This window comes from Clupea harengus, chromosome 18 (assembly GCF_900700415.2).
Source record: "Clupea harengus chromosome 18, Ch_v2.0.2, whole genome shotgun sequence".
NCBI classification, from domain to species: domain Eukaryota; kingdom Metazoa; phylum Chordata; class Actinopteri; order Clupeiformes; family Clupeidae; genus Clupea; species Clupea harengus.
In genome coordinates this window covers 22,477,177-22,493,000 of record NC_045169.1, presented here as the reverse complement: position 1 = coordinate 22,493,000, position 15,824 = coordinate 22,477,177, and the positions used below count along the sequence as shown (strand labels likewise).

The following is a 15,824-nucleotide window of genomic DNA, read 5'->3' as shown; positions in this document are numbered from 1 at the left end:
CGGGGCTCTGTCTCTCTTCTCTCTGTCTCTCTTCTCTCTCTCTGTCTATCCTCTCTCTCTCTCTCTCTCTCCTCTGTCTCTCTCTGTCTCTCTTTCTCTGTCTCTCTTCTCTCTCCTCTCTCTCTCTTCTCTCTCTCCTCTGTCTCTCTGTCTCTCTCTCTCTCTCTCTCTTCTCTCTCGCTCCTCTCTGTCTCTCCTCTCTGGCCTCGTTAGAGACCCTGTTCTCACGCTGTCTCTGCATTCTTTCCCCTCTCTGTCTCTCTCTCTTTCTCCCTCTCTCTCCATTTCTGTCTTTTCTTCTTCCTCCCTTTTTTTTTATATCTCAGTCTCTGCCCAGCTCTCTCCCAATCACATACTTCATTTGGCCTCTGTCTCTATTCCGTTTACAGTTCCATTCCTCGCCCTCTGCCGTTTTGCTTTATTTTCTCTGTGTTTTTCTCTCTCTCTATCCCTCTCTCTCTCTCTCTCTCCCCCCCCGGTGGTGCATTGGTAGGTGTGTGTCTCTGGCAGGCGACTGGCTTTAGTGTTGGGACATAAGTATTCAGCAGGTAGACTGGCAAGGTAGACTGGCGAGGCTCTGTCTGGATCAGTTGCCAGGGTAACGGCGCTGGGTTTTTAGCTCTAATGGTGGGACTGAGGGTGCTGTGTCAGAGGGGAGAGGTAGGGTTGTAAGTGTGTGTGTGTGTGTGTGTGTGTGTGTGAGCGAGAGAGATAAAAGCGTAGCTGAGAGCAAGCCGGAGCATAGCAATGCTAAGGCCATCCTTTAAAACATGTTGGTTTTCCGTAACATCCAAATCTAATACAAGTAGGTAACTATATGTTTTTTAAATATGTTTTTTTTTTGTACAACTAATCACCAAAACAGTGTAGCAAAGAGGAACTATTAGATGACTGCAGTCTTCTTCCAGACTTATGGTCTTCTAATAGGTCCTCTTTGCTAATACTAAGACATGGCCATTGTGCCATCTGTGAAATTCCTCTGTCATTCACAGCAGAAAGTTCTAGTCAGCAGGTCGGGCTCAATCTGATTGGGTCAGGTTAATGTCTTCATTTTAAGGATGTCCTGTGTGTGCGATTATCTGATTGGGTCAGGTTAATGTCTTCATTGTAAGGATGTCCTAAGTGTGTGTGTGCGATTATCTGATTGGGTCAGGTTAATGTCTTCATTGCAAGGATGTGTGCCATTACAAAAGAGTATGAGTGAGGAGCGAGTCTGTTCATATTTTACTGCTGTGTATGTTATGAATGAATCAGTCTGTGAGTCTTGCGCGCACACACACACACACACACACTCTTCTACTTGCTACCTGTGAGTTTAGATTGAGGATATTTCACACACCTCATGTCTGTTCCACACACACACACACACGCTCTCATACTCCTGTCTGTGAGCTCAGAGTTCCATGAGCACAGCTTGTGTCTGTTCCACACACACACACACACACACACACACGCTCTCATTCTCCTGTCTGTGAGCTCAGAGTTCTAAGAGCACAGCTCGTGTCTGTCCCTGTGTGTGTTTGTGGTCAGGTGTGATTTCATGCTGATTTGGCCAGGGGGGATGTTGACATCTTACATGGTGTTTATGAAAGTGTGTTTGTGTTTCTGTGTGTGCGTGTGTGTGTGTCAAGGGTGTTAGTGTTCACATGGTGCCACTCTCAGACGGCCTCCCAAGGCGTGCGTGTGTTTGTGTTGTAAATGTAAAATGTAAATGTGTGTGTGTGTGTGTGTGAGCTCACTCTTGGCCTGCTTTAGCAGATGGTGATATCCACGATGCCAGGAACTTGCTGGTTTTCGCTCATGACTCAATATGACCTACACACAGGGAGTGTTTACCCCTGAGGGTTTACACTGGTGTGTGTGTGTGTGTCTGTGTGCGTGTGTGTGCGTGCGTCTGTTTGTGTGTGTGTGTGTGTGTGTGTCTGTTTGTGTGTCTGTTTTTTGTGTGTGTGTGTGTTTGTGTGTCCGTGTGCATGTGTGGGTGTCTGTTTGTGTGTGTGAGTGTTTGTGCGTGTGTCTGTTTGTCTGTGTGTGTCTGCGTGCGTGCGCTCGTGAGTGAGTGAGTGTGTCAGTGTGTGCGTGTGTGTGTGCGTGTGTGTAACATGTTTACAGTAGAGAGCCCTGCTGCTTAGGTCCTGTCCTAACCTACTGAGTAACAAATCAGGCCCCCTGATCTGGAGCGAATCAGAGACCCTGATCTGGAGCGTGCGTGCGTGCGTGCGTGCGTGTGTGTGTGCGTGCGTGCGTGCGTGTGTTTTAGAGACCCTGATCTGGAGCGAATCAGAGACCCTGATCTGGAGCGAATCAGAGACCCTGATCTGGAGCGAATCAGAGACCCTGATCTGGAGCGTATCAGAGACCCTGATCTGGAGCAATCTGGAGCAAATCAGAGACCCTGTGTGTGTGTGTGTGTGTGTGTGTGTATCAGAGACCCTGTTCCAGCTCAGAGCAACATGGCCGCCAGATGAGCCATATGTGTAATGGACGAGATCCATGTGGAGATTACAGCTCAACTCTTAGTTTCAGCTCCAGAGCTTCCGAAGGCAGGGGAGATAATGACACAGACTAGACATGAGAAGGGTTACTGGGAGAGGTGTGAGCCTTCCCTGGCCTCATAATGCCATTACGATTCAAAGGGTAACGATTTGATTATTAAACGGTTCTCTTTCATGATTTTATTCATGAATACAAGCACTCATATTTGAACTCTATTTTCCCTTTTAAACATTTTATTACAAAGCTGTTTAAAAAGAAAAAAAATGAGACGTACTGTACATTACATATAAAGCTGTCTCTTTTCTCAAAGAAGATCACCCAGCAGTGGGCCTATGTCTAAATAAAACATATTTTGTTGTGTTTGTTGCCTACTGCAGTGTAAATAGAACTTTGGTTACTGTTCTATAAAACAGAAATAGAGAACTGTAAATTCATATGAAGGCCTGTCTGTGCATGTAAAATCTATTGAAAGAACTGTGGATTGTGTTTGGTTCGTACGACACCGCAGGAAGTGGCAGCAAGTAGCCTTCTAGGCTGCTAAGCTAAGTAGCAGAGCTATTGTCACTGTTTTAATGACTGCACAATTGTGTTAAAATGCTTTTTAAAATATGATATATATCAAACTAGCGTGTGACTGTGCCTGTGCCGTCACATTATTGTATTTATACAGTATATATTATTTAATTATTCTGCATTGATTCAGAATCTTTCTTGTTACCGTAGATGGTTTTCCCTTTTTTAGGCTATTGTTTATATTCCATTTCATTGAACAGCAGCTTTGGCAACACTGATCCCAGTGATACTAACACTGAACACACTGATCCCAGTGATACTAACACTGAACACACTGAACCCAGTGAAGTAGCAGGATGAGGGAGGTTAGTGGGCGTTAGCAGCAGGATGAGGGAGGTTAGTGAGCGTTAGCAGCAGGACAGAGTGAGGTTAGTGAGCTTAGTGAGCGTTAGCAGCAGGATGATTGAGGTTAGTGAGCGTTAGCAGCAGGATGAGTGAGGTTAGTGAGCGTTAGCAGCAGGTCAGAGTGCGCTGCTACTGTCTGACCCTGTGACCTCTCCCCCTGCCGTGTGACCCCTGAAGGGCCCACTGCTCCTAAATCAGCTGAGTGCCCAGCCCTCTACTGCCCTGCCCAGCCCAGCCCTCTACTGCCCTGCCCAGCCCAGCCCTCTACTGCCCTGCCCAGCCCTCTACTGCCCTGCCCTGCCCAGCCCTCTACTGCCCTGCCCTCTACTGCCCTGCCCTGCCCTCTACTGCCCTGCCCAGCCCTCTACTGCCCTGCTCAGCCCTCTACTGCCCTGCCCTGCCCAGCCCTCTACTGCCCTGCCCAGCCCTCTACTGCCCTGCTCAGGGGGCAAGCTGGGTCAAATAGGGTCATAAAGAACTGGTTGAGTAGAGGCTGGACTTCCTCTATGTGCCTTTCACTCTGTATCTGTAGCTCTCTGTATCTCTCTGTCTCTGTCTCTGTCTCTGTATCTCTCTGTCTCTGCCTCTGCCCCTCCTGCTAATCTCCCTCTCCCTCACTTCCCAGAGGCCCCATCTTTATGGCTCTGTCCCTCCTTCTCTCTCCCCATCCATCTCTCTCCCGCTCACCCTATCCATCTCTCTCGCTCCCTTTCCCAATCCATCTCTCTACCCATCTATGCCTCCCTCTACCCATCCATCTCTCCCTCTCCCCATCCATCTCTCTCTCCCTCCTTCTTCCTTGTTTTGCTGTCCTGCTCTTTTCCAGACATTCTCTCGCCCACGCTGGTGGGACTGAATGGCCGTCTCTGTTGTTACGTAATCCCAGTTCCCAATCAGACATACTGCTCTCTGCCTCTCCATGTCTCTCATTCTCTCTCTTTCTACCTCACTCTGTCTCTCTCCCTCTCTCAGTCTCTCATTCTCTCTTTCTCTCTCATACTCCCCCCATCTCTCTGTCTCTCATTCTCTCTCTTTCTACCTCACTCTTGTCTCTCTCCCTCTCTCAGTCTCTCATTCTCTCTCTTTCTATCTCACTCTGTCTCTCTCCCTCCATCCCTTCCTCTTTCTCTCTCATACTCCCCCCATCTCTCTGTCTCTCATTCTCTCTCTTTCTACCTCACTCTGTCTATCTCCCTCTCTGTCTCTCATTCTCTCTCTTTCTATCTCCCTCTTTCTCTCTCACACTCCCCCTCTCTCTGTCTCTCATTCTCTCTCTTTCTACCTCTCTCTGTCTCTCTCCCTCCCTCTTTCTCTCTCACACTCCCCCCATCTCTCTGTCTCTCATTCTCTCTCTTTCTACCTCACTCTCTCTTTCCCTCTCTTTTCTCCCCCCCCCCCCCCCCCCCGTCTGTTTTACTGCACCTCTCAGGGTTATTACTCAGCCTGGCAAACCTTCAGCCCAATGAAGAGAACAACAGAGACAAGAAGACAGGCTGACTCCTGTCTCTTTAAGACTAGTGCCGAGTAACCATGGCGATGGTGCCATTAATCTGGGTACAGTGACAAGAGGGTTCGGCGGAGACATTGTTGAGACGTATCCCAGGGCTCCTCAGTGCTCCGATGTGGGAGAACTAGTTCTTCTACTGTCCTCCTGAAATGCAAGAAACAACAAAGTCAAAACAAGAGGGCGCTCAACCGGTTCTGTGTGCGATCCACTCCACATTAGTTTCAAACTCGTTTGCTCATTTATTTGCACTCATTTACACTTACAGTCCCAGATACCTGCTGGTTCTGGATGAGATCAGGGCCAGCCCTATCACCAGAATTCTCTGCTCAGATACTTACTGTCCTGTTTATGTCGAGCCTATACAAGATGGATGCTAACGGGACACTGGGATGTGTCCTGCGTGTCCGTGATGTAGAAATAACCAAGGAGGGAGAGATAGAGTGTGTGTGTGTGTGTGTGAGAGAGAGAGAGAGTCCCTGAGATCTGTGCAACTTTAAGTAGACATAACAGCTGCTGTGTGTTCATTCAGTACAGATGCATTTCAGGTTCAACCGCTACAATCACATTTGAATGATCCATTCAGTCCAATCCAATCCATTGGCACCTCTGCACATCAGCGCAGCACGGTCATAGCTCTCCCGCTCCTGTGCGTCCAGGCCCATGTGATCATGTGATCAGGATCATGTGATCATGTGACCTGCTGTGTGTGTTTCTGAACACCCCGTGGCTGGAGCTCAGGCCTCTCCCTCTGTCTGCTACCTCTGATGAGGAGCCCACTTTAGCCTGGCGTTAGCTAGTGATGCTAGTGTGAAACGACTCCGAGCTGAAGCAAGGACACCGTGTTACCTAGCAACTTCTTAACTACTCTACCAACTCCACACACCACACACACACACACACACACACACACACACGGAAGAGTGTATGTCCTCACCTAATGGAGTAGCACTACAATTATGGAGACAACACATGTCTGCAATGTGGGTCTCACACACACACACACACACACACACAAATACATACATACATACTGTCACTATTGCTATCATACACCGCATCCTGTTTAACTCTCTGCTGGGTGTATTTTTAGGTCAGAGCGAGCCTTTCCATTGAGATCACACAGACTGCAAGTTAGATTAGTTTGTGTAGGGAAAGTGGTTTTGTGGTTTTCTGAAACCGCCCAGCTAAGCTGGTTTCAGGGCCTACACTGTAGTCACTGCCGCCAGAGACAGACAGCGCTCAGCCACACACACACACACACACACACACGCATTCCTTCACACTCTGACTGAAGATACACTCTCATATACACACCGACACACACAGATGCACACTGCTTGCATACACAGACTGAAGTTACACTCACATACTCACACAGACACACAGATGTACTAAGATGTACTTGCACACCTCCCACACACATGCGTTCCGACACACACTCTTGACTTGAAATATGCTTAGAAGTGTGCAGATGCTCGTACACGCGCACACACACACACACACACCCCACACACACACACACACACACGCATACACTCCTATACACACACCGACACACAGATGCACACTGCTTGCATACATACTACACACACACACACACTCACAGAGCCCCGTTCTCAGCCCAGTCCCTTAGCTAGGGGATGTTGTAGGAAGGGCCGAGTCCCATGCTGGCCACCCCTCCCCTGCGGGGCAACTTGAAAGCAGCGGACGGGGTAGGTGTGGAAAGTGGCATTGTTTGGAGTTTTATTGCCGTTTGTGTTTGTGTGCGAGAGCTCGGCCACGCTTCCCGTCTGGCTCATACCTCATCCCGAGTGCTGTCGTTTCACCCAGAGGGTGATGACGTGGTGAGCAAAGCAACTTTGAGGCCAGACATTTATTCTTTCTTTGGAGATTAGGCTAGCACTAGCGTTTGCTAACAACCCATGTTGCATGGAGAGATTAGCAGCAGCAGCAGAAACATGCTAAAGTTTAGTGATGGGGGGGGGGGGGAGAGAGAATCTCCAGCGTGAGCACCTTCACCTCCGCTGCCTTTGATCAGTGCGTCGTGATGACTCACCATTGTAATCAAATGAGTGTGGTCGGTTTGACAGGGAGGGCAAAAGGTTATACAGATGCTAAATGCTAGCATAGCTTCAGCCAGTTCAGTTGATTTATGTATTCAATACTGCAGTGTGTATAAGGCTGGAACAACACACTCCTTCCCTCAGTCTGTACTCAGTGATTCTATCAGACGTCTGCTGCTGCAGTAGCCAGTTCTCTGGACCAGCGTCGGTTCTGTACTGGATTTGCGCCAGAATCTGTTGACTGTGAGTGCTACACAGCTAGGCCAATTAGCTCAGGCCCATTGCAATAGGATTTGCTTGTCATGTAATCCTGTCATGGTCTCCAGGCTGCAGCGGTACGGGAGGGAGGAGGGGGGCGGGGGAGGGAGAGAGGAAGCAGAACATCGAGCAGAACCAGACAAGGCGCCGGAGCCTAGGTCAAAGGTCAAAGTTAGCAGCTGTTTGATAAAGCTGTGAATGAATTTGCAGGTGTAAATGAAGTGTAAAGACCACACACACACACACACACACACACACACACACGAAACACACTCTAAATCCCATCCTCGTGGGTGGTATATTTGTTCTGCACTGACAAACTGATTTGTCTCCGGTTTCAGTCAAACTGTGGGCCAATGTAGATGGATGCTGTTGGCCTTGTATCCTTCCCATTTGGCGTGAACTGTTAATCATTAAGACCCCACCTCACTGGCCTCTGGTTTCCTTAAGTCATTTACATGTTTTGATAGATGTAAATGTGTCGTGATGGAGGAAGAACCGAGAACAGACCGGGGGAAAGCCTAATTCCCCTTCTTTCTGAGGTTTGAGGTTCCTGTTTTAGCATTCCCAGGCGTCAGTTTGCTCTGTAAAGGTTGATGTTTAACTAGGACCTGCTAAAGCTGGCAGGTGTTATGAGGGTGTTTGTGTGAGAGTGACGCAAATCACCTGCTGTTCCACCTGCCCAGGTGGGTTAGGGACACACGGGTTCGTGAGTGTGTGTGTGTGTGTGAGTGTGTGTGTGTGCGCATCATGTGATCACGTCCCTTCGTACAGTCTCTGTGTGGTCGTCTCTGTCTGTCCATATGGCCTGACTGTCCGTCCTGGAGAGACCTGGAAATCTGAAGTGTGTTGAGACGTGTAACACTGGAGTACAAGGAAGCTGTCTATCTGTCTCTCTCTCACACACACACACACACACACACACACACACACACGTCAGGGTTGGAAATTCTCACTTCCTCTCTCTCTCTTTTCCTCTCTTTTTCTCCCTCTCTCCCATGGTCTCTCTCTCTAAAGCTCTTTGAAGGCAGGGAGCGTGTTTGCTTGTTCAGCTTCTCGTTCTTCCCCAGACCTCAAGGCTGCGTCCGGCACCCTCCGTCTGTGTTTGTGGAGTTGGTGGGCTGCGGGTCTTTATTTTCTTTCCTGAGCCGAGGGAGAGGCCATTTATTTTCCGGAGACTTCCAGGCCTGTAAACTTAACAAAAAAAATGTAACACCTCAAGGAAGTTTTGCACTTCATGTGACCCACTTCACCTTTGACCTTTGTGGGTTTCCATTGCTATGTACCACATTGAGGCATGTGCAGCGATCCCCGTTCCATAACTTCCTCTGCTTCTTTTGACACTCTTCCCAGAATCCTTACCTTGCGTGTGTGTGTGTGTGTGTGTGTGTGTGTGTGTTTGTGTGTGTGTGCTTCCATTCGGAAAATCCTGACTATTTCATTTAACAGGAAGTGGAGACACATAAGCAGCTTTGTGCTGAAACCTCAGTGTTAGCGGTTAGCTCAGCAGGCTGCTATCCTTGTCAGTCTACAAATGGAGGCAGCTGGTAGGTGCTAATTCTCCCTAGAGCTGTAAAATATCTCCACCTTAGGCTGACAAAGGTTAACAAGACTGTGGCAGAGCAGACGTGAGGGACAGACACACACACACACACACACACCACACACACACACACACACACACACACACACACACACACACACACACTCCTGCCTCTCAGTGCTAGTGCGTCAGTGCTAGCTTTTACTTCATTAGCGCTGGTGAAGCTAATTACCGGCTCATGGCTGTTGTGCTTCCCACGACTCATTACAGCAATTATCGTTAGTCTGCCATTAGTCACCCCCCCCCCCCCCCTCACAATCTCTCTCTGCCCATTTCTCCCTTATTCTCTCTATTTCTTTCCCATTCCCTCTCTCTTTCAGTTTCTTTTCTTTTTCCTCCCTCTTTCAGTTTCTTGTATAATTTGCTCTCTCTGTTTATAGCTCTTTCCCTCTCTCTACTTTTCTCTCTCTGAGTCACTCGCCATTTTCCTCTATCTGTCCAACTACCCCCTCCACACACACACACACCCACACACACACAGACACACACACAGACACATACACAGACAGACACACACAGACACATACACACACACACACAGACAGGCTCAGTATTTGCCTAGAGAAGCCATTTGGAGCTGGAGATTCCTCTCTTTTTCAGCCGAATGGTTTATAGCGCTGTTTCTCCACAGATTTACAGTCAGAGTGGCGTTTGCAAGCATTCCTTAGGGTTCTGTGTGTGTGTGTGTGTGTGTGTGTGTGTGTGTGTGTGTGTGTGTGTGTGTGTGTGTGTGTGTGTGTGTGTGTGTTCTTCACTCTCACAGTTCCCTTGTCTTTCTCTCTTCTCTTTCACTCCTCCTTTCTGTCATCCGTCTCTCTTTCTTTTGCTCACTCGTTTTGGCCCGCTCTTTTTTTCTATTACCTCTCTCTCTCTCTCTCCCTCTCTCTCTTTGAACTTATCTCTCTCTCTGTGTGTGTTCAGTAATGGCCTCTCTCTCTCTCTTTGAACGTATCTCTCTCTATCTCTGTATTCAGTAATGGCCTTTCACCCTCTCTCTCTCTCTCTCTCTCTCTCTCTCTCTCTCTCTCTCTCTCTCTCTCTCTCTGTATTCAGTAATGGTCTCTCGCTCCCCCCCTGTTCTTGACACAATAATGGTCTACTAAGTTAGATTGACTGCGTTGCATGTTGAAGTCAATCACTAAGCCTCTAAGCTCCCCCACCCCAGACTGACCCCTGATTGGTGGAGAGGATCCACCTTAATGCCCAGAGTCAAGTAATGATGACGGAGAGGATCCACCTTAATGCCCAGAGTCAAGTAATGATGACGGATGAACTCCTCTCATCTGGACGGAGTCTCTGCCCCGTGATGTGTGATGTGCCTGAAGAATCTTAGGCTGACTCCAATGCTGTCTCACTCCAATGCTGTCTCACCCCAATGCTGTCTCACCCCAGTGCTGTCTCACCCCAGTGCTGTCTCATGCTGTTCCTTCTCCTGTCTGTTCCTTTTTTATCTTTGGTTCTGTCCGTGTCCTCGGTTCTTCCTCTGCTCTCAATTATGTCCCATGCTGTCTCACCCCAATGATGTCTCACTCCAATGCTGTCTCACCCCAATACTGTCTCATGCTGTCTCACCCCAATACTGTCTCACCCCAATGCTGTCTCATGCTGTCTCATGCTGTCTCACCCCAATACTGTCTCACCCCAATGCTGTCTCACCCTGTTCCTTCTCCTGTCTGTTCCTTTTTCTCTTCGGTTCTGTCCGTGTCCTCGGTTCTTTCCTCTGCTCTGTAGTGTGTTCTTTGCGTGTTCCTCAGTGTGTTCTTTGCGTGTTCCTCAGTGTGTTCTTTGCGTGTTCCTCAGTGTGTTCTTTGCGTGTTCCTCAGTGTGTTCTTTGCGTGTTCCTCAGTGTGTTCTTTGCGTGTTCCTCAGTGTGTTCTTTGTGTGTTCTTTGCGTGTTCCTCAGTGTGTTCTTTGCGTGTTCCTCAGTGTGTTCTTTGCGTGTTCCTCAGTGTGTTCTTTGCGTGTTCCTCAGTGTGTTATTAGTGTGTTCCTCAGTGTGTTCTTTGCGTGTTCCTCAGCCTGTTCTCTCACATGTTCTACCTCTGTTCTCCCGAGAAAGTCAAAGCTGCAGAGGCTCCACTCAAGTAGTCTGATGCTAGTGTTATGGAGCCATACACCTATGATATATATATAATAATACACAGACGTGTTGCCTATATTATATAATATACATATATATTATACATACATATGTATTATAATATATGTCCTACATACAGTACAGACCCACATCTGTCAGTGACTGCTTGCGCATGTGTTGCAATTACTGTGACCTGAAGCCTCATGTCGAAATATTTCAAATGTTGGAAACGAGAGCTCTGATCAAATAAAAATAAAAAACTCTCTCTGTCTTCAGGCACAGGTCCAGCCATGATCGAGGACAAGGGCCACCGTGTGAGCGACTACTTCGTGGTGGCGGGTCTGACGGACCGCTCCACGCCCCTGGAGCAGGACCTGTCGGAGGCCAAGGCCGGCGGGCCCAAGGCACCCATCTGCGACCTGGCGGTCATCAACCGGTCGGCGGGCGAGACGGTGCCCGAGGGCTTCACCTGCATCGAGAGCACGCCCAGCGGGCAGCCTGCCAACCTCAACCATGGCAGCCTCAAGAGCCCAGAGCTCTTCCTCTGCTACAAGAGAGGCCGCAGCAAGCCCCCGCTCATCGACATCGGGTGAGTGTGTGTGTGTGTGTGTGTGTGTGTTTGTGTGTGTGTTGCCAACCTCAACCATACAGCAAGCCCCCGCTCATCGACATTGGGTGAGTGTGTGTGTGTGTGTGTGTGTGTGTGTGTGTGTGTGTTTTGTGTGTGTGTTGCCAACCTCAACCATACAGCAAGCCCCCGCTCATATGTGTGTATGTGTGTGTGTGTGTGTGTGTTTGTGTGTGTTGCCAACCTCAACCATACAGCAGTGTACAGTGTTTATGCTCAGGCTGTGTGTATATGTGGGCTGGTGTGTGTGTATGTGTACGCGTGTGTGTATATTTGTGGGTGTGTTGCTGTTTGTTGTTTACATTTGTTGGTGCTCAGTGGGTGAGTGGAACAGGCTGTCACTGGTGTTGTGCCACAGTGTGACAGATGGATGGTGTGTGTGTGTGTGTGTGTGTGTGTGTGTGTCTGTGTGTGTGTGTGTGTGTGTGCGCGCACACATCTCTTCCAAGCTGCCAGACAGGAACTGTCAGATTGGGCACCCTGTGGAATGCCTGTCAAAGACAATAGTGGGAGCACTGCAAGGCTGTGTGTGTGTGTGTGTGTCTGTCTGTCTGTGTCTGTGTGTGTGTATCACCACAGCGGAGGTATTCAGATCAACAGACGTTTGTCTGGGCCTAATTACCATGTAATTTGGTTTTATTAATAAATGCCTCAGAGGTGCCTGATGATACCTGTGTGTGTGTGTGTGTGTGTGTGTGTGTGTGTGTGTGTGTGTGTGTATCCCCACAGTGGAGGTATTCAGATCAACAGACGTTTGTGTGTATTTATGTATATATATGTGGCGCATGGGTGCATGTTTTTGTGTGAGAGTGTGTGTGTGTGTGTGTGTGTGTGTGTGTGTGTGTGTGTGTGTGTGTGTGTGTGGTGTGTGTGTTATACAGACCAACATCCCGTACATGAGACCTGGCAGATTAACAAACTGGATTTGAATCCAGTAAATTATGGGATCCAGAGATGGGACTGATCTTTGTTAAACTATCTTCTTTCTCATTTTCATTAACATGGAGCCAGTCCCCTTATGCCTCTGTCTAAAGCGACGCATGGTACACATGTAAACTGTTATCAGTGTTTTAGTGGGAACCCATAAACCTGGTGTTGTTATCACCCTGCTAAACTAGTTGCGCTACAGTAACACACTTTGTGCGTGTGTGTGTGTGCGTACTTTGTCGTTCCTACTCCCGTCTTTAACGAGACACATTTGCATTGACGAAACATCCAAAGGAGGATGCGAAAGAAATCATCTCGTCTGAGAAACGGCTTCTTTCTCTAACGCTGTTTGTTTCTGCATCTGACGTCTCTTGTCCTCAGAATAATGGAGGTACACTACGTCCTGTAGAGAAGTGCCAAATAAATGTGGGTGTACTGGAACTCTTGTGCAACAATAAATAGACCAGCATATACAATCAAAAGCATTTATTTAACAAATGATCTAAAGTAAAACACACAATATGTGATCTCCCTAGAGATGCCTAACTTATGAACTTAAGGGTGGTATGTGTTTGTGTGTGTGTGCCTAAATAACACTTCACTCTGTTGGCAATAACACTGCATATTACAGAACACAACAAATTACTGTTACTGTACTGTAACATTTTAATTGATCAGTGCAATCTTAAGATCAATGAATGGGTGTAAATGCCTGTGCCTAATGCCTAGAAGTGGTTCAGTAGGGTTTGTGCTGCACCGTAAAGAAACTGTCCTCTGTTTGTCTTCTCTGGGGAGGGTGGGGGGTCAGGGGAAAGGGGTCTTCTCTGGGGAGGTGGTCAGGGGAAAGGGTTCTTCTCTGGGGAGGTGGTCAGGGGAAAGGGTTCATTGCAGCGAAGAAGGCCTCACACACAACAAAAGAACAAAACAAGAATTTAGACTTTTGCACTCAATGCCCTTTTGCACAGTTGGTCACTGGCTTGGCCCAGGCTTGTCCCAGGCCTGGCCCATGGGTTGCCAGGTTGGGCTAGGCTCCGGCTATGGCTTGGCCCAGGCTTGGCCCATGGGTTGCCAGGTTGGGCTAGGCTCCGGCTATGGCTTGGCCCAGGCTTGGCCCATGGGTTGCCAGGTTGGGCTAGGCTCCGGCTATGGCTTGGCCCAGGCTTGGCCCAGGCTTGGCCCAGGCTTGGCCCATGGGTTGCCAGGTTGTGCTGCACCTTAAAAAAACTGTCCTTTGTTTGTCTTCTCTGGTGCGATAGTCAGGGGGGAAGTTTGGTTGTAGCAAGGAAGGCCACACACACAATAGAAACCCCAGGTTTGTCACTGCCCTGCAACATAACAAAGAGACATACTTCAAATCCAGACTCCAGTCCGAAGTCCTTTCTTGTCCTATTCTCTGTGTGCGAGTCCTTCCTTCCTTGCTGTAAGTGCTTATGAAACACAGATGAATTGTGGGTAGGCGTATGTTTCTCCTCGAGGCCCTTGAGGCTTTCAGTGTCAGATTCAGTGCAAGGCCTTAAGGCTCACGTAAGTCTCTCCATTACTCTTATGAGCGGCTGCACTTTCATCTCCCCCAGACTTACGTCTCAAGTGATAAGCGCTCAGTGGTGTGTGTGTGCGTGTGTGTGTGTGTGTGTGTGTGTGTGTGTGTGTGTTTGACCCACTGCTCGGTTGATAATAGGTCAGTGTAGAGACAGTGACAGTCTGGCCATCTGATCTCCAGACCCAAACAGTCCATCCTTCTCTCCCATCTGTTGTGGATCCTGTCTGAGTGTAAACGGTGTACTCCTCCAGTGGAGCGCGCCTGATGAACAGGACGATAGCAGGAGGACTGCTCCTCTGGTCTGCTCATCTCCTCGGAGGGAAATGGGATTACAGCCTCACTAATCGGCGCCCAGCTCAGAAAAGCATATTTTCCACTGCTTGTGTCACTGCCAAGGATGGCTGAGTCACTGCCGAAAGACGTACAGCTGAAACGTCCACAACAGCGCTCTCTCTCTCTCTCTCTCTCTCTCTCTCTCTTTGTCCCTTTTTCTATCAATCTCTCTTCAATTCTGTTGCTCTTTATCTCTTCCTCTCTTTATTTATTTTTCTACGTCTCTGTCTCTGTCTGTCTGTGTCTCTCTTTCTCGCTCTCTTGTTCTTTCTCTCTCGCTCTCTTGTTCTTTCTCTCTTTTCCTCCATCCTTATTCCCCCCCCCATCTCTCTCACTGGCCATCCGTCACCTCAGGCTCGCCCCGGTTAAAGAGGAGGCCATCTGTGGAAAACTTGAAGAAGTGCCTCTGGGGTCAGAAATAACTACCATCCCCTTTAATTAAAGCGGTTTCTGAGGCACCGGGCATCCTGGTGCTGAGGGACCGGACTGGTCTGGACTGGACCGGACTGGACCGGACCGGTCAGGGGGAGAGTCTTACCCGACAGGGGCTGCTAGTTTGTGGACAGTATAAATAACACACAATCACACACACACACACACACACACACACAACGTATTGCACTTGATACTGGCCTGCTGTTTGATGGACATTTAGGCTGACTCCAGACACCTGTGTGTGTGTGTGTGATTGTGCGTGTATCCGTGTGTGTGCGTGTATCTGTGTGTTTGTGTTTGTGTATGTGTGCGTGTATCTGTTTGTTTGTGTGTGTGTGTATGTGTGCGTGTATCTGTGTGTTTGTTTGTGTGTGTGTGTGTGTGTGTGTGTGTGTGTGTTTGTCTGAGAGAAAGAAAGAGGTCAGTGGGAGGATACGGATAGGAAGGTCTCACCCTGTTCCTTCTCCTGTCTGTGTCCTCGGTTCTTCCTCTGCTCCCTGTGTTCCGGGAGGTTCCGTGTTGTTCTTGAGTGACTGCTGCAGCCACGGCTCTGCAGCTGATGACAGAGAGACTCATGAAGGCTTTCAGATCAAAGCACTTTGAAGCAGGAGGATTTGGCTCTTCAAATGGGGGGGGGGGCTGTCTCCTGTCTTTCACACTTTGTGTTAGTGTGAGTGGGTGTGTATGAAAAGACAATCACACACACACTCTCTCTCTCCCCCCCACACACACACTGCATTTCCTCGTCTGTGCTTCCTTGGGCAGGACTGAGAAAGTGGATGAGTGAGTCTGTGAGACGCCTGTGTGTATGTGTGTGTGCATGTGAGACGCCTGTGTGTGTGTGTGTGTGTGTGTGTTTGTGTGTGTGAGACGCCTGTGTGTGTGTGTGTGTGTGTGTGTGTGTGTGTGTTTTCCGCGTGTTGGAAGCTACAGCCAACAGGTCACTGTGACCCTGCTACTCCCCCCGCGATGTCCCTCTGTCTTCTGTTTTTCTCCATCTCTCCTCTCCCCATCACTCTCTCATACTCTCTTCCCA

At 48.7% G+C, this 15,824-nt stretch overlaps 1 protein-coding gene across 1 annotated transcript in view; it reads left to right on the top strand.

Moving 5' to 3' along the window:
• dennd4c (DENN/MADD domain containing 4C) overlaps positions 1-15,824 on the top strand; it is a 72,860-nt gene that overhangs the window by 15,010 nt on the left and 42,026 nt on the right. The window contains exon 2 of the mRNA XM_031585362.2: positions 11,202-11,514. Within this exon, the coding sequence (XP_031441222.1) occupies positions 11,216-11,514 (299 nt within the window). The 5' untranslated portion in view covers positions 11,202-11,215. The remainder of the gene's footprint in view (positions 1-11,201; positions 11,515-15,824) is intronic.